The sequence below is a fragment of the Salvia miltiorrhiza genome, unplaced genomic scaffold (genome assembly GCF_028751815.1).
Source record: "Salvia miltiorrhiza cultivar Shanhuang (shh) unplaced genomic scaffold, IMPLAD_Smil_shh original_scaffold_468, whole genome shotgun sequence".
Taxonomy (NCBI): Eukaryota; Viridiplantae; Streptophyta; class Magnoliopsida; order Lamiales; family Lamiaceae; genus Salvia; species Salvia miltiorrhiza.
In genome coordinates, this window is record NW_026651556.1 from 186,240 (window position 1) to 212,474 (window position 26,235).

General features: G+C 35.1%; 2 protein-coding genes and 1 long non-coding RNA gene across 4 annotated transcripts; all 3 read left to right on the plus strand.

Annotated features, from left to right (window-relative positions):
• The first annotated feature begins 1,949 nt into the window (after positions 1 to 1,949).
• On the plus strand, positions 1,950 to 4,645 carry LOC131004883 (thiamine phosphate phosphatase-like protein). Of its 2 annotated transcripts, none has more exons than XM_057931636.1 (4): positions 1,950 to 2,217; positions 2,524 to 2,645; positions 2,730 to 2,925; positions 4,130 to 4,645. In XM_057931636.1, exons 1-4 carry the CDS (start codon positions 2,077 to 2,079, stop codon positions 4,421 to 4,423), a joined length of 753 nt encoding a protein of 250 aa, XP_057787619.1. In that variant the 5' UTR covers positions 1,950 to 2,076; the 3' UTR covers positions 4,424 to 4,645. The 2 variants fall into 2 exon arrangements, with proteins under 2 accessions (XP_057787619.1, XP_057787620.1); XM_057931637.1 differs by having other exon boundaries at positions 2,021 to 2,251; positions 2,529 to 2,645.
• A 10,134-nt stretch (positions 4,646 to 14,779) lies between these two features.
• LOC131004884 (uncharacterized) lies at positions 14,780 to 15,896 on the plus strand. The gene is made up of 2 exons (XR_009095137.1): positions 14,780 to 15,598; positions 15,724 to 15,896. It is a non-coding gene; the product is annotated as an uncharacterized LOC131004884 (long non-coding RNA).
• Positions 15,897 to 20,165: 4,269 nt separating this feature from the next.
• Positions 20,166 to 23,954, plus strand: LOC131004885 (mitochondrial carrier protein CoAc2-like). The gene is made up of 7 exons (XM_057931639.1): positions 20,166 to 20,611; positions 21,985 to 22,070; positions 22,209 to 22,416; positions 22,813 to 22,939; positions 23,147 to 23,331; positions 23,412 to 23,534; positions 23,603 to 23,954. The coding sequence occupies exons 1-7, from the start codon at positions 20,468 to 20,470 to the stop codon at positions 23,756 to 23,758; spliced, it is 1,029 nt and encodes a 342-aa protein (XP_057787622.1). The 5' UTR covers positions 20,166 to 20,467; the 3' UTR covers positions 23,759 to 23,954.
• Positions 23,955 to 26,235: the final 2,281 nt, after the last annotated feature.

Genomic DNA, 26,235 nt, shown 5'->3' on the forward strand with positions numbered 1-26,235 from the left:
CAAATTTTGAGTTTGTTTGTTTTTTTTTTCAATTTAAAAATATATATAGATATATGTTTATACCTATTATAAATTAATTTTGTTTTATAAAAGAGTATTTGGTTATTATATTATCTCATATATACTTAATTTAAGGATAATTCTGTTATTTAAAACTATATAATCTATGAAATATTGTTTGTTATTATTACTATTATACTTGTCTTTTAATAAAAAAATGCCTAATATGTATGAAATGCTAAAAAAAATTATAATGTATTGAAACTAATTTGTAATTAATATATAGAAAATATATAATCTATGAACATGTTGTTTGTTATTATTATTATTATGCTTTCCTTTTAATAAAAAATGTCTTAAATATACGGAATGTCCAAAAAAAGTTTTGTGATATATTGAAACTATATAATCTATGAAAATATTGTTCGTTATTATTAGTATTATGCTCGTATTTTAATAAAAAAAATACTTTAAATATACAGAATACCCAAAAAAATTTATCGGGGGTTACCGCCCCCGAACCCCCGTACAAGTTCAGCCCCCCCCCGAACTTAATTCCTGGCTCCGTCCCTGGTCCCATTATTATTGTCTCATTTCCGTACACAAAACAATAATTAACTCTTTAAAAATTGTGGATCATTTCACTTTTAACCACTTTATACTTGCTCCTTAATTCTCGTGCTTAAAAGTTATGGGACAACAATAACACAAATACTTCTGTGCAACCGGTTTCCAGAATGACACTACTTCATTCGGGAAATGATACTTGAACATTTTCGAATAACACTGCTTCAACATACAAATGACACTTGAGTCTTCAAGTGTCATTCAGAAACCAGTTGCACGGTGCAACCGGTTGCACGGGAGAGTGCCTCCAACAATAATGAGACAGAGAGTGTAATACATAAAAGGATACAGTTATGATAAACTTAATTTTTCGTAAAAATTATGGATCTCTTAAACTAAATCTATAAAATTATTATACTTAACCAATTGAATAAATGCGTCCTTATGGGATCCGAACTTAGTACCACGTATTTATTAGAGTTTCGATTTAATATAATTCCATAGTTTAATACAACGACTTTATAGGTTAAGTGCAAAAGATTTATAATGAGATTTATTTATTCTAACTCTATAAGATATTTATAAAAACTAGATTATCATTTTATATTAGTGGCATATACAATACGTCAATATGTGTCATATAATGTAGGGAATATACACTGGCTAGCCTCATAGGTACGCCTTTGAGACAATACGAATTAAGTTAAAAAAAAAAAAAAATCGAACCGATCGGCGAATTGTATCAATATCTTCCTAAAAATATGATCAATTGAAATGATAGGTACAGTTTAATTTTTCAAAATTTAAAAATTTAGGCCATTGGTTAGGTTTTGGTTTCTATGTATACAAAGTTGACATTTAACCGACTGTAAATACACAATTAAATTTTAAATGGATATCTACGATCGGTTAATTACTAATTTTTCATACATAAAACATAAAAACTAATCAGTTGCCTCATTTTTTTTAGTGTGAAAGTATTTTTTGGCGTATGAAAGCGCAATTAGCAATCATAGATGAAATTAGAATGTCAATATGAACGAAACGACATAATTTTGTGTATAAGATGAAAATATAAATTAATAAATATATTATCCAGCTAAATTCATGTATCCGTCTTAACGGTAAATTGTGTTGTTCGTCCATGTAGGCCGTCACGTTTCATCTTTGGTTGCCATGCTAATTATTCTTTCATAGGCTGAAAATCATTTTTTTAACTTAACTTTACACATTTTCAATCTATTATTTTTTTTTTATTTTTTATTTGGATAAATTAACCAATTTGTTGAACTTGAATTACACGTAAATGATTTCTCGGACTTAAATTCTGTTAGAGCCCATTAAGAGTGCTAAAAAGCCCAAATTTAATTCTGCCTAACGACAAGTCGTTATTATCACATGCTTTCCACGTGGCTCCGTTACCACAAGAAGAACAAAGACGCTGAAATGAAGAAGACAATCAATCGGCTCAGCTGCTGAAACGAGCTTAGAGAGAGAGGTCCGGCTGAAATGGCCGGGAAAATGGTGATTATATTTGATTTTGATAGAACGCTGATCGAAGACGACAGCGACAGATGGGTCTATACCAAGATGGGTCTCACCCAATTGTTCCGCGACCTGCGCCCCACATTACCTTGGAATTCTCTCATGGTCTCTATATTAATATACATACATATATTCCTATGTAATGTCTGCGTATCTTTTAGTTTTCCTTCTTCTTCAAAGCTGGATATGATTTTATTTATTTCTTTTTGTCCGATCACTTGCTTTTACTTCAATTTAATGTTTTGATATGGCTTTATAATTCCATTATTTCAAGCTTTAAATGGATAATTAGGTCAAAAATCACCTCAATAAATTCACTCTAATTCTGCTATGAATTTTTTACCCTGTTGTTAGTTGTCGATTTCGTGATTTTCGTATTGTATGTTGTGATTAGTCAACTGTTTTATATAGGATAGGCTATTGGAGGAGCTGCACATTAGAGGAAAATCGGTAGATGATATTGCTGATTGTTTGAGAGGGATGCCGTTGCATCCTAGGGTTGTTTCAGTGATTAAGTTAGCTCATGCTCTCGGGTACTTGCTTGCCATCTTCATGTCGTTCTTTAGTTTTTTGTCGCTCGAGTTTTGTGTGAATGTGCATGTTTGTGGTGGTTTCAGATGTGACTTGAAGGTGGCAAGCGACTCAAATCAGTTTTACATCAAAACTATTTTGGAACATTATGATATATACAGCTGTTTCTCGGAGATCATCACGAATCCTGCTGTTGTAGACAAAGGAAGGCTGAGGATCTTTCCTTACCACGGTTCAGCTGCGCCACATGGCTGCGATCTCTGCCCATCCAACTTATGCAAGGTACATTAGTTACAAGTTTAAATGTCTGCCTATGTGTTGGTGCCTTGGCCTTGTATCTTGCTCAACTATTAATTGTTGCCTCGTTTGAGATCATAGACAAGTTGAATGTCTTTATCAGATTTAGATGTTTTATTTTGTTCAAAGATGATCTGGTTTGTATTGTTTTAGTGCGAATTTAAATGCATTCTACATACAAATAGTTCTTCATCCCATCATCCATAAGGTGATTTGATCATGAATATGCTGAAAAGAGAGTCGTAGCTTTACTTGCATTTGGGGACTAATTGCTTTACACAGACTGCATCTAGATTTGCAAATTAATATATTTCTGCAATTGCAATATTTATAATGAACTTATCAATTTTTTGTTGCACGTTGCACAAGGCTTCATAATTAACACAGCTGTTATTGAAATGCTGCATTGAATTTGCAAATTCGATCAGAAGTTGTGATTTAAAATGCAATTGATGCCCCTTTTTTGAACTGAAATTATTAATTCCAAATTCTACCTTAAAACTCTATATAATCCCTTTAGCATGTCTACCTCATCCAACAGAGTGTATTATTGAGTTTGAAGAAGAGGTTAGTCAGGTTGTAAGTTAAAATGCAACTAACTACATTTCTTCTTCAAACTAGACATATTACTTTCAAATCCAACCTTGACGCTATAGCTGTGGAGGGTATTAATACAATGGCCAAAACTTTTGTGCACCCGGATTTACGGTGCATCCACAAAAATCCAATTAGGGATCATCAATCTCCAATTAGGATTTAATTATAATGGATGCACTGTGCATCCTGATGAACTGAGAGTGTGTCTCTAAAACAATTTGAAGAAAAGGTAGTCAAGACTAAAGCAAAATTGTTTGGCTTCTGAATGCAATGACAACAAACTTAAGGGATTACAAATCAATGTATATTAGTAGCTAACATAGTCGAAACTGCCCTTTTATGTTGTGGTTTATTAGTCTCCAGATATGATGGACATTCTGTGGAGTTCCCTAGAAAATTTATTTTGATTTGGGCTCAAAGCATTGTGAGGATTAGTAATGTTCGAGCTGTATATTTTGGCTCCATAATGCTTAGTAGCAGTTGATTTTATTCGTAAAGGAGATAGATGGTTGGCTTGTTTGACAGGTTTTGGCCATTTAAAATCTTGTTGATAAGTCATAAGACAGCAATTGTTCTCTGTGCTCTACTGTAGGGTCGTGTAATCGAGCAGACCCAGGTTTCTTTATCTGAAAGTGAAAGCAGAAGATTAATATACATTGGTGATGGGATGAATGACTTCTGTCCGACTCTGAAACTTGCTGCCGAAGACTTTGTTTTGCCAAGAAAGGACTTCCCTTTATTGAGCCGCATTTTTAAAAACACTCATCTTGTCAAAGCAAAGGTTTGTGAATGGAACGACAGCGAAGATCTGGCTAGGATCCTCGGAAACCTTATCGAGTGCATGTCCAATGAAGACAAGATAAGTTCTTCAACCACTCAACTCTAGTAATTTCTGTATGCATTCAAACTGTCAGCCATCAATGCATCATTCTATCTTACTCTTGAGCTAGCCAATTATGCCTTGAAATTAGCAGATATTTTTCTCGAGCATTTCATGAGACTAGTAGCTTTCATTCTTGTACTTTGTATACTGCATTGGACTGGACATACTAAAATTTAGTTTCTGAAATTGTAAATAAAACCAAAGATCCCCTTAAACCTTCTTTAACTTTTCGACATTAGTTTCATTTATCATTTCTTTGCAGCATAACTCTTCGACTATGTGTATGTGCATATGTTATGTTTTTTTGTCCACACCGAGTCGCTGACTATCTCTTGTTCATGATTTTATGTGGTTGTGTATGTGTTCTTAGTTCTCACGTAAAAATATCATTTTCACCTTATCCTAAATCTATATAATATACATGTGTATATATATTTTGAAATATTCCTCAGGGGACAAAACTTCAAAAAGAAGAAAAAGGAACTGATACACTTCTTTTTTTTGCTCTAAAGTTCGTATCTCTGGGCAAGCAAAGGGTTAATTATATTCATATTCTTGATCTTGACGATGGATTTTTTATTTTTAATTTTTAATTTTCTTATATATAGTGTTTTTTGTATGCTTTTACAGCCATTAAGGCTTCATCGACACGCTCAATTTCTACCTCAGTAGAAACGATAATCCATGTAATTGCTTCGAAAAAATGCAGCGAACACATTGAAGATGCAGAGAACAATGCAAATATCTACAAGAAGCACAATGAAATGAATAGGGATATTGTCAAACTACTTGAGAGAACCTATGACATGTGCCATGTAAAACTAAAGTATCTAAAGGAGTTTATTTATGCAAATAGTTTGAGCTTTTTTTGACTTCAAGAGAGGTCTAATGAGTCATTCCAATTACTTCAACGATGTATTATACATTTATGTAATTCTGATTAGCTTGGTAAATGAGTGAAATGCCAAGATTGGCACACACACGCGCGCATATATATACATAGGGAGAGATTCAAGAAAGAACCACTAAATTAAAAAAAAAACGGAGAACCATTTTCAGTCATTCGATCATCAAGATCTACGGTGGATGCATTAGATTTGATGGTTCTCACGTTCTCACAAATAATGTAGTTCTCTCTAGAACCACACCACATATAGGGAGAAGATCCATAGAGAAAGCTAAGTAATTTGAGAAGAGAGAATGATTATAATCCCTTAGATTAGTTTAATCCCACGGTCCTTATTAATTCTTCTATCATTGACCGATTTTTTCATTAAGGGTAATTAAGTAATTTTTGTGTTTTTAATGTAACCGTCTATGCTTAATTTAAGATGGACCGAATCTCTTTCCTTCATTAGTTATAGTTTTGAAGATATCTTCCATTAATTTTTAATTATTTATTTCTTAATTAGTTTTTTTCCTTTAGGTTTGGGTTTCAGTTTCTTCAAACCTATACGTTCAGAATAGTAAGTTAAATATTTTATATCAATAAGAAAAATTCAAATATTTTATTTAAATGTTCATAAATTTTTTATGGCTGTTCGAAATATTTTATATTAAATATTTTATATCAACAATAAAAATTCAAACATTTTATTAAGGTGTTCGTGCATTTTTATGCTTATTCGAAATATTTATTTAGATGTTCATAAATTTTTTATGGCTATTCGAAATATTTTATATCAACAATAAAAATTCAAATATTTTATTAAGGTGTTCGTGCTTTTTTTATGCTTATTCGAAATATTTTTTATAAGCAAGACCAAATTCGAATAATTTATTTAAATGTTCAGAATTTTTTTATGCTTGTTCAAAATGTTTCATATTAAATATTTTACAATTATGAATCAGATATCAATAATATAATTCTGGATTATAATATATATATATATAAGGAGAAATCATAACCATTAAAATCTAATCTTGTACGACTGAGATTAATTTCCTATGGGGCGTTACATTCGTTTTTTGTGTACCTATAATTCATACATAATTTTCGCTGGAGGGTATAATTGGGTAGTGTAATTTATTCTCTTTCTATCTTAATTATCCGTTTTCGAAATTAAAGCCATATTTTTTGGGAATAAAAATGTCATTATTGACGTGAAGAATGGGAAAAGATTTCATTGCATATTCAAAGATAATTCTGGAGAAAATCATTTCAGATTATCTATATCTTTGGAATTCCATCTGATAATTATTACTCGACAAGAAATAACACCTAATCTAATAATTCATACTGTACATACAAATATACTTGCCTAATAATTCATACAGTACATACAATGATACAAATATACTTCTCTGATAATTCATACCATATAATTCATATAGTTGATAATTCATACAGTACATTCAAAAATACTTGCCTAATAATTCATACAGTCGATAATTCATACAATACATTCAAATATAATTGCTTAATAATTCATTGCACGTCGACATGTGTCAATTTCAAAGAATGAGTACATGCAAACTCGTTCGTAATTCTATTAATTTGTTTGGTTTTTTTTTGGATGATTCCAGTAGAATTTTAAAATGGATAAAAGGTGTTCAATTATTGTGTTTATTTTCAGTTTCCTAATTAACGTGTTTAATATGTGATTTATGAATTGAGAAAAAAAAAAGATACACATTTGAATGTAATCCCCACAATTTAGAAAAAGATATTTATTAAAACTATAAAATTACTTGTTTACACAATACACATATTGTTGGGTATCTTCGCCTTGCCGGGATTACTCCGCTTGTTTCCCGAACCTCCGGTCCGTCTCACTTCGTGCTCAGGCACTTCTTCTTCTTCTTCTTCTTCTTCTTCTTCTTCTTCTTCTTCTTCTTCTTCTTCTTATGTTCTTCTCTTCACAGCTCCTCCTTCCTTTCTTCTTCTTATCTGCACAGGATAGACAAGAAAGGAGAAAACAATACAAAGAAAGAAAAGAGAAGATATAAAGGAGTTAGGATTTCAGCCGAGGGAAAAGGTGTCCTCGGGACACAGGGGCTCAGATTTTCCCCCTTAAACTCAGCAACCCTTCCGGCAGCTGAATGATCAAAGGCCAGGGATGGACGACGGAGCAGCTTCTCAGATCTCAACAGAACCACCAACAGCAGGAGCCAAGGTCAGGACTCCGGCGGCTCAGATCTCCTCAGGTAACCACCAAACAGGGCTCCGATGGTCTGGAAAGCCCGGTGATACCACCACCCACGCAGGGAATCCCGTATTATCCAAGGAACAAATACACTTGAAAGGAATAGCAGAGCCCTTCACTTCTTGATAATACGTTATTCCTTGCGTATGAGAGAGCATCACAGATATAAGGGGAGAATCAGCAACGGTGGGGTGAAGCACCATTGAAGGCGCTGGAGAAATCAAGGTAAGAGGGCGGTGGAAGAGGGGAGGAAACGAGGAGTCAGAGAGAGAGGAGCGGATTTAGGGTTAGAGATGGAGCGGCGCGGATGAAAAAATGAGAGAGAGAGAGTGGGGACGCGGAGGGGTATATCTGAGTGGGGAGTGGGCTAGGGTTTGGAAATGGGCCAGAGAAAGGAGAGTGGGCTCGGGTTCTGGGCCTTAAAGAAAAGCCCAGACAAAGAAGAAAAAGAAGAGGAGAGGGAATGAGAAATGGGCCAACCTCACATATCCACCTTTGGCACATTGATCATTCTGTCACCAGGGAAGGGCCATCAATTGAGTTGGAGTTATCATCACAGCCCTAATTTTTACTCTTATCTGCCACAAAGTCAAGACAAGAGAGGGTGAGAAAAATATTAAGCATATTTGTCTCAATCTCAAACCACAGAGACCAACCCAGGGTAATCACCAATTCTCAAACCAAAAGAGGTTATCATCGAAGTCTTAACAGACTCAGCAGAACACACATACACAACACACAAACAGAAGGAAAGGACACAAGACAACAGAACAAAGCATGACTCAAACACACAGAGTAAAAGAAAACATGCAGAACAAGCAAACATAGATCAAAGCAGGCCAACAGACTCAACACATGCAGTAAACAGCAAAAGGAAAGAACAGAAAACAAGCAGCCACAAAGGCTGAACTTGTCACAAAACCACAGAGGGATCAACCAGGCCCAATGTTCAAGGTCCTTTTGCAAGATTCCAGCTTTGCAACTGGTAGGCACTTAGTGCCCATATCTGCAGGATTGAACTCAGAGGGGATCTTGTTCAGAATGACATCTCCCCTTTCTACAACATCTCTGATAAAATGATACTTGACATCAATGTGTTTAGTTCTATCATGGAACACAGGGTTTTTGCATAGTTGTATAGCAGACTGACTATCAGAGAAAAGCACAGGTTTATCATCAATATAGTTAATATCAGAAAGCACACCATTTAACCAAATTGCTTCTTTCACAGCTTCAGTAGCAGCTATATATGCAGATTCAGTAGTAGATAAGGCCGCAATGCCTTGTAACTGAGACTTCCAACTAATGCAGGCATCACACAATGTAAACACATAAGAAGTGGAGGACTTCCTACTATCTCTGTCATTAGCATAATTAGAATCCACATAACCCACACATTTCACACCATTTTTAGACTTAGAGAAAAGCAGACCATGTTTCATAGAAGATTTCAGATATCTAAATAGCCACTTCATGGCTTCCCAGTGGGGAAGACCAGGATTTGACATGTACCTGCTCAAACAAGAAACAGCATAAGCAATATCAGGCCTAGTGCTAATCATCAAGTACATAACAGAGCCTATAGCATTAGCATAAGGTATGTTTCTCATTTCTTCAAGATCAGTGTCAGAGGTGGGACATTGCTTCTTACTTAGTTCAAAGTGGGATCCAAGAGGCACACTGACAGGGTTACAATCAAACATGTTGAACTTATGCAAGACTTGATTCACATACTCAGATTGATGCAGCAAAAAGGTGCAGTTTTCCCTATCTCTTTCTATGCTCATGCCTAGAATTTTCTTGGCATCACCTAGGTCTTTCATGTCAAACATTTCACAGTGGCATTTTTGAACATGCTGTATAGTTTTCAAGCAAGGACCAAGGATAAGCATATCATCAACATACAGAAGCAAGAATACAGGAGACTTTCCACCCAAGTGATACAAACAATGATCAAAACTGCTCCTAACAAAATTCAAGCTTTTCATGCATTGATCAAATTTCAAGTTCCATTGCCTAGGGGATTGTTTCAAACCATATAGAGATTTTTTAAGCAAGCACACATGATCAGGGAAATTTTTATCAACAAAGCCCTCAGGCTGCTTCATATATATATCATTTTCCAGCTCACCATGCAAGAAGGCAGTTGTAACATCCATTTGTTTTAGTTCCCAATTAAAATGAGCACAGAGAGCAAGCATGATGCGCACAGTAGTAAATTTCACAACAGGAGCAAATATTTCATTGTAATCAATGCCCTCTTTCTGTGTAAAACCTTTGGCAACAAGCCTAGCCTTATACCTGACATTTTCCACCTCATTTTTAATCTTAAACAACCATTTGCATTCAACAATGGAGCAGTCAGCAGGTTTAGGAACCAAAATCCAAGTATTGTTGTTATGCAGAGAGTTCATTTCAGAGTTCATAGCTGTTAACCATTTTGCAGAATCATCAGAGTTAATAGCCTCAGAATAAGAGCCAGGTTCAACATGATCCACATTGTTAAACACATTAAAAGCATACATGGACATGTTGTAATCATCAAACCTAGCAGGCTGCCTAACATGCCTTCTCTCTCTATCTCTAGAAAGTTGATAATCATTCAGGTTGTCATTTATGGGCACATCATTCACAATCACATCATTTTGAGCAGGCTCTTGCACATCATGTTCATTCACAATAGGTTCAGGAATTACTGGATCAAGGGGAGAAGTAGGTTCAGGATGAGGGGTAGGTTCAGGATTTGGCTGGGGTTCCACCTCAAAAGGAATAAGAGTGAACATGAATTCATATCTAGTAGCATCATAAGTTTTCAGGTTGTCCACCCCACTTGGAGCAGCAGAATGTGAGGAATTCAACAAACAAGGAAAACTCAGCTCATTAAAGGAGACATCTCTACTGACACATGTTTTAAACCCAGGCACAGACCTATCCCACAACCTGTACCCCTTAACTCCTTCAGGGTAACCTAAGAAGATACACTTCTTAGCCCTAGGTTCCAGTTTATCAACACTTTGTTGCACATAAGCAGCACAACCAAAGACCCTCAAATTCTTCATGCATACAGGTCTATCCCAAAACACAGACTCAGGAAGCTTACCAAGCAAAGGCACAGATGGAGATCTATTGATCAAATAGACTGCAGTCATAAGGGCTTCACCCCAGAAATGTTTGGAAAGACCAGAAGCAACAAGGAGACTCATAACTCTCTCAAGGAGAGTTCTATTCATTCTCTCAACCACTCCATTTTGTTGTGGAGTGTATGGAACTGACTTATGCCTAATGATGCCTAACTCAGAGCACCAGTTATTCATGGAATGATTACAAAACTTAAGACCATTGTCAGTCCTAATGCATTTAATCTTCTTCCTAGTTTGGTTTTGAATCTGCACAGCCCACTTAGACAATTTATCAAACACTACAGATTTGTTTTTCATAAGAAACACCCAAGTTTTCCTAGAAAAGTCATCTATCACAGACAAGAAATACACATTGCCACCATGAGTGGGCACCTTTGCAGGGCCCCAGACATCAGCATGCAGATATTCAAGGATTTCAGTGCTAACATGCTTTCTTGGATAGGGAACAGAAGTGGGAAATGCAGACTTGTGATGTTTTCCTAGTATGCAAGGTTCACAAAATGTTATGTCTGAAATTTTGTCATTACCAAAACAACCAGCTTTTCTCAGGATATCCATGCCCTTATTGCTTAAATGACCTAGTCTAGCATGCCAAAGTGCAGACTTTTCATCATGAACCATATTAGCAACTTGTAAAGGCACAGATTCAGCATGCACAGCATACAAGTTTCCCTTCCTTAGTGCAGAAAAAACATGCTCAGAATCTTTCTTGAATTGAAAACTCAGATGATCAACAGATCCAGTTACTCTATTTTCAGCAATTTGAGACACAGATAACAAACTGAACTTCAAGTTGGGAACAAATCTGACATTAGTCAAAGTAAGGAATTTTCCATTTTCAAATCTTAAACATACATCACCTTTTCCAATAATTTCACAACTCTGACCATCAGCTAGGGCAACATGACCAGACTTGACAGATTGGAGATTAAGAAACATATGTTCATGGGGAGTGACATGAAAAGTACATCCAGAATCAATGAGCCATTCACTGGAACTCATAGTTTTTGAAATATCATTTGAGTAACTGATAAACTGAAAATCATGTTCATGCATCATGTAAACACAATCATCCTCATATACATTATTGGCATTCTGACTTGACTCTTCAGAGGGAGGTTGTCTTTTCTGCTTAGGGAGTCTGCATTTGTTTATGAAATGACCAGGTTTTCCACAGTTCCAGCAAACCTTCCTAGGCTTTTGGTCAGAGTTTTGGTTCTGAGTTTGGCCTCTATGCTCAGAATTCTGGTTGTAGGGTCTCATATCCTTAGGCCTATCCTGGTTCTGACCTCTATTGTGGTTCTGAGTTTGGTTTTTGTTAACATACAAGATTTCACCATGCAAGGGGTTTGACTTAGTCAATTTCAGTTCACTCTCCTTAGACTTAAGGCCATTGGTGATCATCTCACAGGTGACTTTTGAACCACCATATTTTAGGGCTGACTTTACTTCAGAGAAAGGCTCAGAAATAGAGTTTAAAAGAATTTGGGGGGCATACTTCTCTATAGAATCATCTCCAGCAAGTTTCAGGTCATGCAAAAGTTTATTAAAATTTTCCATGTTGGTGTCTACATCCTTAGAAGGATCCATTTGAAAAGACATGAATTGGTTTTGCAAAGACCATGTTGACACTTCAGAAGGAGCAGCATATATAGCATTTAAATCATCCCACAAATCTTTAGCACAAGCATGATGTGACACCTTTCTGACCACAGACCTACACAAATTTAACAAAATGGTGGCCCTAGCACTATCATTCATATCATGTAAAGCTGCATCAGTAATAGCTGCATTAACCCTGGTGGTTATAGCCCTTTTAACTTTTTCTTTAATAAGAATGCACTCAATCTTGATTTTCCAATCTTGGAAGTCATCTCTGCCATTAAAAGGTACTACATGCATGTTGTTCATGTTGATGCAGATGAAAGCAAGGAAGATCACACAAACACAGAGCAAGAGACACCACAACAAAGGTCTCCAAGACCTCAAAGAGGAAACAAATGGAGTTCAGGAGCAGGGAAGAGCCCAGATCTCAGCACAGATTGATCTGTGGAGCAAGGATTCACACTGGTCCCTCCAAAAGTTCCAACAGGACTTAACAGAGTCCAGAAACTCTCAATCCAAGGGAGTTTTCCAGGGCAAACAGAAGCACCAGAGAAATCAAAACAACAGCAAATACAGCAAGTAAACAGAAACACACACAGCCAATCTAGATAGCCCCCTTTCTCCCTTGATTTCCAGGGTACTCGCACGAGGAGACTCCTTTAAAGGAGAATCCAGACGAACTGGACCAAATGCAAGGAAGAACCTCACTTGGCTTTGGATGCCAGGGGTTTATCGAGACAGAGGCAACAAGCGGAAGCAAACAAGAGAGCAGGATCGCAAGATACCAAAAACAAGCAAAAACATGCAAGAAAGAAAAAACAGCAGACAACACCAATCCTAATGTCTAGGGGTTTCAGGGTGTTAGCCAATTTACCAGAGCCGAGCTCTTCAAGGAGGAAGAGCCGGACTTACCACTTTCCTTGCTCGTCGGGAGCAAGTCGGCGCAGCCAAAGGGCGGCGGGGTGAGAGGGATGTGTTCGGGGGGAGCCCCGGCAAGGTCCCCGTGGCTCTGATACCACTGTTGGGTATCTTCGCCTTGTCGGGATTACTCCGCTTGTTTCCCGAACCTCCGGTCCGTCTCACTTCGTGCTCAGGCACTTCTTCTTCTTCTTCTTTTTCTTATGTTCTTCTCTTCACAGCTCCTCCTTCCTTCCTTCTTCTTATCTGCACAGGATAGACAAGAAAGGAGAAAACAATACAAAGAAAGAAAAGAGAAGATATAAAGGAGTTAGGATTTCAGCCGAGGGAAAAGGTGTCCTCGGGACACAGGGGCTCAGATTTTCCCCCTTAAACTCAGCAACCCTTCCGGCAGCTGAATGATCAAAGGCCAGGGATGGACGACGGAGCAGCTTCTCAGATCTCAACAGAACCACCAACAGCAGGAGCCAAGGTCAGGACTCCGGCGGCTCAAATCTCCTCAGGTAACCACCAAACAGGGCTCCGATTGTCTAGAAAGCCCGGTGATACCACCACCCACGTAGGGAATCCCGTATTATCCAAGGAACAATTACACTTGAAAGGAATAGCAGAGCCCTTCACTTCTTGATAATACGTTATTCCTTGCGTATGAGAGAGCATCACAGATATAAGGGGAGAATCAGCAACGGTGGGGTGAAGCACCATTGAAGGCGCTGGAGAAATCAAGGTAAGAGGGCGGTGGAAGAGGGGAGGAAACGAGGAGTCAGAGAGAGAGAGGAGCGGATTTAGGGTTAGAGATGGAGCGGCGCAGATGAAAAAATGAGAGAGATAGTGGGGACGCGGAGGGGTATATCTGAGTGGGGAGTGGGCTAGGGTTTGGAAATGGGCCAGAGAAAGGAGAGTGGGCTCGGGTTCTGGGCCTTAAAGAAAAGCCCAGACAAAGAAGAAAAAGAAGAGGAGAGGGAATGAGAAATGGGCCAACCTCACACATATGAACCGAAAAATTGCTAGAGAAATCATTAACTAAATCAGGCCATTAATTGATTAAGATCTAATGGCCTAGATTAGTTCTTATTTTATAGTCTAACTTTAATTTTTATTTTAGTCTTCCTCTATATATATATATATACATCCAATCTTGACCATACATTTTTTGATATGTGGCGCATCAAAATTATGACATATGGCAAGGAGCTTCCAAGGCCTTCTGGAATATGAAAGATCATGATTTTAATTCGCGAGATGAAGAATATTGATTTGCTGCAATTCGTAAGGGTGCAGAAGAAATGAGTAAGAGGGCATGCGAGTCACCAAATTTGTATATGGATTATTGTTCAAGAAAAGAATATTTATCGAAGGGTGAAAGCCCGTTTGTATATGGATTATTGTTCAAGAAAAGAATATTTATCGAAGGGTGAAAGCCCGTTATATACTGATAGAAAAAGAGCCTAAGGTAGTTTAAGGCACAATTTGTGGATTGTATATTTTATCTCTGTTATATATTTATTATTATATTTATAAAATATAAATTTATTTTGATATACATTTATGACAAAAACTTATATGCGCGCTGCTTTAAACTTGCGCTCACACAATGCGCGCGGGTCTGGGTCGGGTCGGACAAATATGAACCGGGTCAGTTGACCCGATATATATATGAAAAAAAAAAACGATGCTTTCCTTCTCTCTGGCTTCTCTCCTCCTCTTCTCTCTCTGCGGCAATCCATACCCCAACTTTCTCTATTCTCCCTTCGATCTCCGTCGGAAAAGTTCGTCGGCCGACACCGGCTCATGTCATCTCCTCACTCAATCGTCTCCCTCACATTCTTCCTGAATCTACTGAGCCCAAAATAATCCCCAATTTCTAAAATAAAATCCCTAAATCCTCCCCCCAATTCCGGTAAGTCGGCGTCGCGACTCACCACCACCACACCTGCCTCTAAGTCCTGACAAGCTATCGTCCTTCTCCCCAGCTCTGGTCGCGGGTCGCCGCGCGTCGCTCCACCCTCTACTTCTCCAGCCGGCGCCGCATCACTGCAGCAGCTTCTCCAGCCGAAGCCCATTTGTTCCTCCATAAAAAAGAGTTGTCGCACTCTTCAAGTCATGGATGGCTCTGATCCATTATTCCTAATGGCTCATCTTCTTTGTGTAGTTGACTTCCCTCTTTGTTATGTTGCATTTCGCTTTAATTTCGACGAGAATCGGCTAGTCACGTGAAGTAGGTTGTGAGCTGGGTGAGTGGCTTTGTTGGATGGGGAAAACCTTGTGATGTGGTGCAGTGAACAACCCTCGTAGCTTTCCCTCTTCTAGTTGGTGTGTGCTGTGCAGTCAAATATTTGATGCCAAGAGCATATTTTTCTGCAGATAAGGTGTTTGTTAAGATGTCTGAATGAAAAAAAATTCAATAAATAGTTTCATTTATTAAGTTAAATAGTGTCATTTATATATATTTAAAGTGTATATACAATTCAACTGGAACACTCACTTGTTTCAGTTGATGGGTTATTGATGAATGTGTGGAATGAAGAATTGGTGGTGTTATTGAAGCCTTGAAGGAGAAGATGTAGATGAGATAGATGAGCAAGCCATATATGATGAGGAGAGATTTGAACAGGTTGTAGTTTGAGCATGGTGCAACTTATTTAGAATTCTACATTACTTTTCTTAGATGAGCATACTATATTTATATATAAATATCACTTTTAATATATAAAATGACACTACTTTTCTTAGTAAATGATATTTTTAATATATTTAAATGACATTATTTTTCTTAATAAAAGACATTATCTGCACTCATAAATTATACTATATTTATTTAAATGACACAATTTTTCTTAGTAAAAGACACTATCTACATCATAATTGACATTGTTTGGATAAATGAATAACACTACTTATGAATGACACTGTTAATACATCGAATCAACACTATAACTTTGCAAATGACAATTCCTACTATAATTTATACTATTCGAAAATATAAATGACACTACTTGTAATAATTGACATTATAATGTTGTAAATGATACATTTAATAATTGAAACTATTCGGATATACAAATGAAACTACTTATAATAATTGACATTATAATATTGTAAATGACACTTTATATAATTGACACTATTCGTAAATATAAATGACACTACTTGTCAAGTCACACTATTAATACATTGAATTGACACTATGTGATTTTGAAATTGACACTATAACATTTTAAATGATATTTGAAATGACACTCTAAGATTTAGAATGACACATAGTGTCGTTTTGAAATCTTGTAATCTCATTTTGAATTGTTATAGTGTCATTTGAAGTCTTGTAGTGTCATTTCAATTGTTGAAGTTTCATTTGAAATGTCATAGTGTCATTTGAAATGTCATAGTGTCATTTGAAATCTCGTAGTGTCATTTGAAATATTATAGTGTCATTTGAAATATCGTAGTGTCATTTGAAAGTTTGTAATGTCATTCGGAATGTCATAGTGTCATTTGAAATCTCGTAGTGTCTTTTGAAATGTCATTTGAAATCTCGTAGTGTCATTTGAAATGTCATAGTGTCATTTGAAACCTCGTAGTGTCATTTGAAATTTCGCAGTGTCATTTGAAATGTCATAATGTCATTTAAAATGTCATAGTGTCATTTGAAATCTTGTAGTGTAATTTGAAATATCATAGTGTCATTTGAAATCTTGTAGTATCATTTAAAAGGTCATAGTGTCATTTGAAATATCGTAGTGTCATTTGAAAGTTTGTAATGTCATTCGGAATGTCATAGTGTCATTTGAAATCTCGTAGTGTCTTATGAAATGTCATTTTGAAATCTTGTAGTGTCATTTAAAAGGTCATAGTGTCATTTGAAATATCGTAGTGTCATTTAAATGTCATAGTGCCATTTGAAATGTCATAGTGTCATTTGAAATGTCATAGTGTCATTTGAAATCTTGTAGTGTCATTTATATACTACATACTTAAAAGAAAGAAACTACAAGTATTAAAAGAAAAAAAAACTACATACTTAAAAGAAAGAAACTATAGAAACTTATAGAAGAAAGAAACTACAAGTAAAAATAGTGCCATTTGAAATGTCATAGTGTCATTTGAAATGTCATAGTGTCATTTGAAATGTCATAGTATCATTTGAAATATCATAGTGTCATTTGAAATCTTGTAGTGTCATTTATATACTACATACTTAAAAGAAAGAAACTACAAGTATTAAAAGAAAAAAAAAACTACATACTTAAAAGAAAGAAACTATAGAAACTTATAGAAGAAAGAAACTACAAGTAAAAAGAAAGAAAGAAACTATAGAAAAAAAATAAAGAAACTATAGAAATGAAATGATAAAATAAAGAAATTATAGAAATAAAATGAAAAACTGAGAAAAAAGTTAAAAACTATATCTATATATATATATATATAAAATTTAAAATTGAAAAAACAAAAAGAAAGAGAAAAAATACGTATATATATGTCAAAAAAGTGAGAAAAATGTTAAATGAAGAAAGAAACTACATACTTAAAAGAAAGAAACTATAGAAACTTATAAAAGAAAGAAACTACAAGTGAAAAGAAAGAAACTATATACTTAAAAGAAAGAAACTATAGAAATAAAATAAAAAAAATGAAACCTAAAATATAGAACAAATGATACCATTTTTCAAACTAAATAAAATAAAAAAATAATTAAAAATTTGAAACGAAAAAGAAAAAAGAAACTACATACTTAAAAGAAACTACAAGTATTAAAAGAAAGAAACTATAGAAAAAAGAAATAAACTACAAGTATTAAAAGAAAGAAACTACATACTTAAAAGAAAGAAACTACAAGTATTTAAAGAAAGAAACTATAGAAAAAAGAAAGAAACTACAGAAAAAAGAAAGAAACTATAAGTATTAAAAGAAAGAAACTATAGAAAAAAGAAAGAAGTATTAAAAGAAAAGAAACTACATACTTAAAAGAAAGAAACTACAATTATTATTTTAATAAAAAAATTACATATTTAAAAGAAAGAAACTGCAAAAAAAAAAAAAGCTACATACTTAGAAGAAGAAACTACAAGTATTATTTTAATAAAAAAATTACATATTTAAAAGAAAGAGACTATAAAAAAAAAACTACAAGTATTATTTTAATAAAGAAATTACATACTTAAAAGAAAGAAACTACAAGTATTATTTTAATAAAAAAATTACATATTTTAAAGAAAGAAACTACATACTTAAAATAAAGAAACTACAAGTTGAGAAATATCTAAATGACACTAGACAAAAGTTAAGAAATTAATACAAATTAATGCTTCAAGAAAGCAAGAAATAAAACACTTTAATGTGGGTTTGGAAAAGAATGAAACAATGACACTGTAAGAATGAAACAATGACACTGTTTTTTTAGTAAAAAACACTTTAAAAACACAAATTAAAACACTTGGAAAAGAATGAAACAATGACACTGTAAGAATGAAACAATGACACTGTTTTTTTTAGTAAAAAACACTTTAAAAACACAAATTAAAACACTTGAAACAATGACACTGTTTTTTTAGTAAAAAACACTTTAAAAACACAAATTAAAACACTTGGAAAAGAATGAAACAATGACACTGTAAGTTTTTTTAGTAAAAAACACTTTAAAAACACAAATTAAAATACTTTAATAATGTGGGTGTGGAAAGAAGGGGGGAGCTGGGATTCGAACCCACAACCCAATGTCTACATATAGGCCCAAACCAATTGCGCTACCTTCTCAATTGATAACAATTCCTTTCGAATTATATATAATTAGTAATAAAGTCATTTTTTTAATACATAAATTGGAGCCGGATCTCGGGTCCGACCCGGCCCAAACCCGCGCTCACTGTGCGCGCAGAAATTGCACGGTGCTCACCTAAGTGCGTCTCTACATTTATTTGTCATCCAAATCTATAAAGAATACTTTATATCTATAGCTATTGATAAGACTTATAAATAAATATATCCATCCAATAAATTAGCTAATAAAAATAATAAATTAATAGATTTTTTTTAAATAATAGATTATCAATTAAAATAACATTAGTTACACGTACAACGTATAAAAATGAACAATGATTTTCTTTCAAATCGAACTCTTATCTGGAATCTTTTTATTACATATCTAGGGAGCGTTTACTTTACATAATTTTTTTTGATAAATTAACCAGTATGAAATAAAGAAATTTAAAGATCGCGCCACAGGGGACTCGAACCCAAGACCTTTGGCCTTAGACATTAACCCATTTGAGTATTTTTATCTTCAATAATAGGATTTCTTCAATCTCATTTTTTTTTATGGGATAAGAATCAAGCAAAATTAGTTCAAGTAATAGAAATAATCAAGGGCTTTAGGATATTTCAAAGTTTCAATCCATTAAAATAAATAAATAATTAATTTTACTATTTGTATTTATCAAAGCTAATTCTAGAAAGTAAATCCCCCTAAAATACTAAACATATAATTAAGCCTAAATACATTTCATATCATGATTTTATCTTATCTATCAAAGAATGCCTAATCATTGTCTTTTGGGATTCCAAGATAGGATTGGCAAAAGAAAATCAAACCAATATATACTATTATTGTGCAATCAAAATCAAATTCCTTACATCCCTCTTCCATTAACTTTTTACATCGCCTACATATACACATGAAAAACAAGTCTTTGAAAAAATCGTGTTTGACTCATTCGCTTCGCTTGTAGGGGGAGAAAAATATTTTATTCACAAAACTAGACTTATACTTACAAAAGTAAGACCTCACAAAGAATTTATTATGTACTCGTAATATCTAGTGAAAACTGACAAAACTAAAACATTGAAAACAAAAGTAATTAAGTTGATGAGGTTTAACATTTATCCGACTCCGACGTGTAAAAATTGCGCAGAACATTTATGACTTGTTGAAAAGTGAAAAAAATAAGCACACATTTGTTGCTAAACAAATCAAGCATCGCATCTGTCTCGTTGGATAACACCCAATAAAAATTCCCTTTTCTATTAAATTCGGAATATTTCTTTAATGAATCCAACCAAGATTGAAACTCTGTCCTAAAGAAACGTATATATATTCAGTTTCGGTTGCGTTGCGTATTAACCGCTGATTCTTTTCCCAGAAAACTCCACAACTCAGTTAGCACCTTCTATTTCTTCAAGGTTAAAGAGAGAGATAGGTTTGTATTGGGGAGCAAGTCAAAGGGTGTTGTGTTGTGTTGTGGGCAATGGGAGAAGAGAGAGATGGTGGGGTGAATGGATTAATAGATGGGATGCCTGTTTTTGTGAAGGAGCTAATTGCTGGTGGTGTGGCTGGTGGATTTGCCAAGACCGTTGTTGCCCCTCTCGAACGCGTCAAGATCTTGTTCCAGGTTTGTTTTCTTCATCATCATCATCAACGATGCTTTCTTGCTTCTTCTCATTCTTTAACTCAATTTTCTCACTTTCAACTTTATGCCCCTTTTTACTCTCATGTGGAGATTGGATCAAGGCTGTGTTTGAGAGATATAATTTTTGGAAATACTTCAATCTCAGCAAATTTGTTAACCCAATTTCTGCCGTGGAATTAGGGTGTTGAGAGCATTGGTGAATCTTGCTGCCAAAAATTACAGTTCAAATATGTGCAGAGCCTGATTAGTACCTACCAAGTTATTATTCAGAATAAATTGTATGAAGAATATCAAATATTTTTATTGCTTCCACATACATAGAGTGGGTAACTCTTGATTTGAAGGGCTGGTTTGCATTATTCAGAGGTTGATGAACTTTTATGAGCTTTGCTTGGATGCTGCATTTACTTTCAAAGTCTATTTGTTACGCCGTAATAGGTGGTTGCCCTATGATTACATGAACTTTACCTCTTTGGGCCTTAACTAACAGTGTTTACTTCTTAAATAATGAATTTTAGCAGAGTGTGTTTCTTGTTCAGTGTTTCTCTTTTATTCGATATATAGTCCACTCCTCGTTCAGTCTCTCCGTAACTTGCTGAGAGAAAAACTTGGCTTCTTGGATTTTTCCGTCTCCACGAATGGCATACATGTCTCCTCTCAATTATCGGACGGACCACAGAAGCATCTGCATTGTCCTTGGCCATTTAGGTCGATCGTTAGATTTTCCTAGTACAGCTTCTCTCCTACTAGCATTGTGCCTAGCCCCTAGCCCTATTATGTCCAACAAAATTTTGTCCAAGAAGTTCATGTGCCTGAAAAAACATATAGTAGTAGCATATATGCAGATTGGCGGTGTTGCTCTCTCTCTGTCTCTTTTATTTTGTTGCTCTTCTCCTTGAATACAAAATGAAAAGCTCACTTCCATTTTTGATGCATGGAAAATAGGCTGTGTTCTGTCAATATGACTAAGGAAAGGTTAATTTACTGCTTTACAGAATTTCTAGGTTAGCATGCAAATTCATCCTAGGCCTCATTCAATATTCTTCACTCATTGCTACCTCAGATGACTGGAAGAAGGTTTAGTGAATCTTGCCTTCACTTGTGCCCAAACTTTTGATACATCATTCCTATGACGAGCATCTCATGCTGTATATTTTAGTGGACTTTTAGAATTTGTTATGAGCTTGTATATCATCGTCATGAAAATTTGGCAAGTCTGGTAGCTTCTTGTGGGCCGGGTTAACTATATTGGTTCCAAGTTTATCGGGCTGGTTCTTGCTCTCTCGGGAAAAGTAACACAGAAATATGTGATGGGGGAAAGAAAATAACATTTGTCTATTTCATATTTTACCCAGACCAGAAGAGCTGAGTTCCATAGTCTTGGTTTATTGGGATCCTTCTCAAAAATTGCGAAAACAGAAGGGGTGCTTGGTTTTTATAGGTAGAACTTTATCTTTATTGTTTCATCTATAACTTATCTAATAGTGTTTTCTTTCTTTCTTTTTTATTCCTTCTTTGTGTTCTCCTTTAATTGTCTTGTTACTCTCACTAAACATGTGTCATCATATTTTGTTATTAGAGGGAATGGAGCTAGTGTCGCACGCATTGTTCCTTATGCGGCACTGCATTATATGGCCTATGAAGAATATCGAAGATGGATCATCTTGGGTTTTCCCCATTTTGGGAGAGGCCCTGTCCTTGATCTTGTAGCTGGATCATTTGCAGGAGGAACAGCTGTGCTCTTTACTTATCCTCTCGATTTAGTTCGGACAAAACTGGCTTATCAGGCAAGTTCCTTGAAACTCGTCTCTTTCTTTTATAGAACCTAATATCTCTCTCTTTCTTTTAGATAACCTAAATAGAAAAGATTGCATAATTAGGGAAGATGGAGCAAAGTTACTTTTTGAAAAAGGCTTTCAACCAACCCTGATTTCATAATTGTGCCCATAGACAGCCAAATCCCATAAAAGAATTTCACACCCTTCTGTTTGAATATATAAATAATTCGAAAATGGTAGACCAAAAGGGTCGAGGGATGGCGAAAACAACGACCCTGCTACTTCCGTACAAGGGCTTTATCATCAATCTTTGGTTGAATATTTGCTTGTTATTCAAACTTGAACATATACTTCATTTAAAAGAATCCCTTTTTGTTAACAACGAGTGCATATAGAATGGTGCAGGTTGTTGAATCCTCAAAAATCGCTGTACAGAGGCATGCTCAGAAAGATATATTCTACAATGGAATTCGGGATTGCTTCTCCAAGATATACAAAGAGGCTGGCATGAGAGGCCTCTATAGAGGTGTTGGTAGGTTTCCTATGATCGAATAGCTTAAATTTTAAAAGCGTAAAAACTCGTGTGAGGCTGTTTTATTGGTCAAATTCGTAAGACGGGACAAACTCTGGATCCAAATCCATATCAAATGGCTTAGATAGTATTTGAATCTGGATTTTGACATATAAGATAAGATAGTCTCACACAAGAGCCCCCATTTTAATTGTCTTTCCTTTTCAGCTCCGTCTCTCTATGGAATCTTTCCTTACGCTGGACTGAAATTCTATTTCTACGAGGAAATGAAAAGGCACGTCCCCGAAGATCACAAGAAGGACATCACGGTTAAGCTCGTGTGTGGCTCAGTTGCAGGCTTACTCGGACAAACATTCACATACCCTCTTGATGTTGTCAGGCGGCAAATGCAGGTAATGTACATTCATCTAACTGATCAGAGTCAGACTTCCGTGTTTTTTAAATCCAACGGCTAAGATCTGTCGGGTGGCAGGTCCAACGGTTGATAATATCCGACAGCAGTCCTATGAAAGGGACTGTTGAATCTCTTGTCACGATTGCCCGGACGCAAGGGTGGAAGCAGTTATTCTCTGGGCTCAGCATCAACTACCTCAAGGTGAGAGCTAGTGTACCTCTTTCGTGACTTTCGACTCATTTTAAAACCCGAGAGTCTCCCATTTTCAGGTCGTGCCTTCAGTCGCAATCGGATTTACTGTTTATGATGTTATGAAAGCATCACTGCGAGTTCCGTTGAGAGACGATGGAGTTGCGTCGGAGCAAAGGCATAGTCAGCCATCATCGCTGCCTTCGCCGCCTTCATTATCTCAAACTCAACAGTAGTTCTCTCATTCTTTGCTAAGGTATTGTTGAATGCCAGCTCCAACATATAGGATCATTTAGATAAGTACACATTCATAGTGTATTACTTCAAGATGTAGTATATGCATTTGTTTACATTCTAATAAATCATCATGAGATGAGAAGATGTTCAATCTCATAATGAGAGAGGTATGAGCATAATCACTCTTGATCATCATATTCTATACGTAAATCCCAAGTAGTTTAGGTTGCGAATTTGCCCGTTTCTATGTTGATAAACCTTTTATCGAACTCGAGCTCAGCTCATGCATATGCTTTTGAGTCCTATTTTAAATCTCGAAATGTAAGAGCATCCACATGCAGAGTCCCTTGCTGCTCTATGAAAAGCTACCCCCTCCACAATAGGGGCTTTATGAGGAAGTTCTAAAGATTTTTTATTTTATTTTAAAAAAATTGAATTTTAAATCAAATAAATATAAAATTTTAAAATAAAAAATTACATTAGAAATTGAAAATTTATATCAATAGCATCTAGAGCTCGATAGGACCGAATCATATGACCAAATACGCTTGATCAAATCTTGTTCGAGTCTCAAGTGGATTTGTTTATCGCGGATGCTTGTATCTCGAGCCAAATATGTTCAAAATTCAGGCATAACTCCTTGCATAGCTTCATGAGTGTAGTTCGACGCTCCGTTGTTCCCCTCGTCTCCCCATTCCATAGCACATCCCTTATCATCGATTATCATATTGTGCAAAATAATGCACCTAAACATGACATCGTTGAGTTGCTCTTTATGCCAGAGCTGAGCAGAACTTTTGATAATAGCCCAGCGTGATTGAAGAACGCCAAAAGCTCGTTCTATGTCTTTACTTTAAGCTTCTTGCATCAATTTAAACTTTTTCTTATTTTCGTCAGTTGGAAATGGAGGATTCTTCACAAACGTTGACCAATCTGAGTAGATGTCATCGGTTTAGTAGTGCCCCATACTGTAATGAGATATGTTTACCTTGCATTGCACCGGCGAAGCCCTTCCTGCAAGAACATTGTTAAACAATCGTCACATACCCTCAATCATGTCCTAAATTTGAAAAAAAAAATCATCAATATCAATCTCTGGAGCATCGTGAGTACAGACGTTGGTAGAAGAAGACATATTTTTTAAAGCAATATGGAGTAGGAGAAGAGAATAAAATGAATTTGGTATGAAAAATGAATTAAATGAGTTGATATTTATAGAGAGATTTTGGATTAAAAATAAACAAAAAAATTAATTGTTCAACGACATTCTTGAATTAGAAAAAATAAAGAAATCAAAAGGTGAGATAGTAGAATTTTAAAAAATAAATAAATTATATAGCGCGTGCATAGCACACGCCTTGTATAAAAGTCTTCAAGCCAGCTCTAATTTTCGAGCCGCCTACTCGAACAACCAGGCTCGGCAGTGGGGCGGGACTCGAGCTTCTTAGTCGAGTCCGCTATGGATGCTCTAACGAGATAATTTACAAAGCTCAAATCATTGGGTTTCACTTAACACACGATATAGATATTTATAAATTTAATTATTAAATTTTTCCAGGGTTAGATAAATAAATAATTATTTAACTGCTATTGGTTAAAAATATCAGTCTATATTTTTATATTAAAAATTGAATAAAACAATTATGATCATATTAAATAAAGTGAAATTATTTATACATGTCTAAATTACATTTAGAAATAAATATTTTAAAAGATTGTATAGTTGTAAACTCGAACCTAAGATCTTTTAAGTTACACGTAATTGCATTTGACCTAAACCATCTTTATTTATCAGAGTCTGCAATTCATGAGTTATTTTCTGGTGTTAAGTTTATATGGTGAATTTGTTGTCTCCTAAAGGATTCAAACCAATGTTTGAATAACTATTCATGCATTACAAACGGTTTATTCATAGATTTATATGACTTATCGGTAGATTTATACTGGTTTATTTGCTATTTTCCTTTTACACAACAAATTTGAATACATTAATATCGAAGATTTGAATATCTGACGTTCCATATTCATTCTCATTTCTCACCACATTTGATTGTTCTCACTAAACCCCTTTTAGAATACAAGCTACAAACTCATGAATTCGCTATAGAATACGTATGAATTCAAAAATTAACATCATGTAAATTTTTGAATTTAAAAAAAAAATAAAACTTTTGCTCATATGTGATTCAAACATAAAACCTTGAATTCATCCAACAATGTTGGATACCTTTTAGGGGAGGGCTAAAATAAAAGCACTTTTTAAAATATAAAATATAAACAATTTTCAGCCCTTAGATCATTAAGATCTACGGTTGATTCGTAGCCCTGTTGGATGAATTTGTGGTCCTGAGTTCGAATCCCAAAAGTAGCAAAAATTTATTTTTCACAATTCGTAACCTTGGTGGATGAATTCATACATGTTCTACATAAAATTCATACATTGAAAAATATTTTTATTTTTATTTTAAGAAGTATT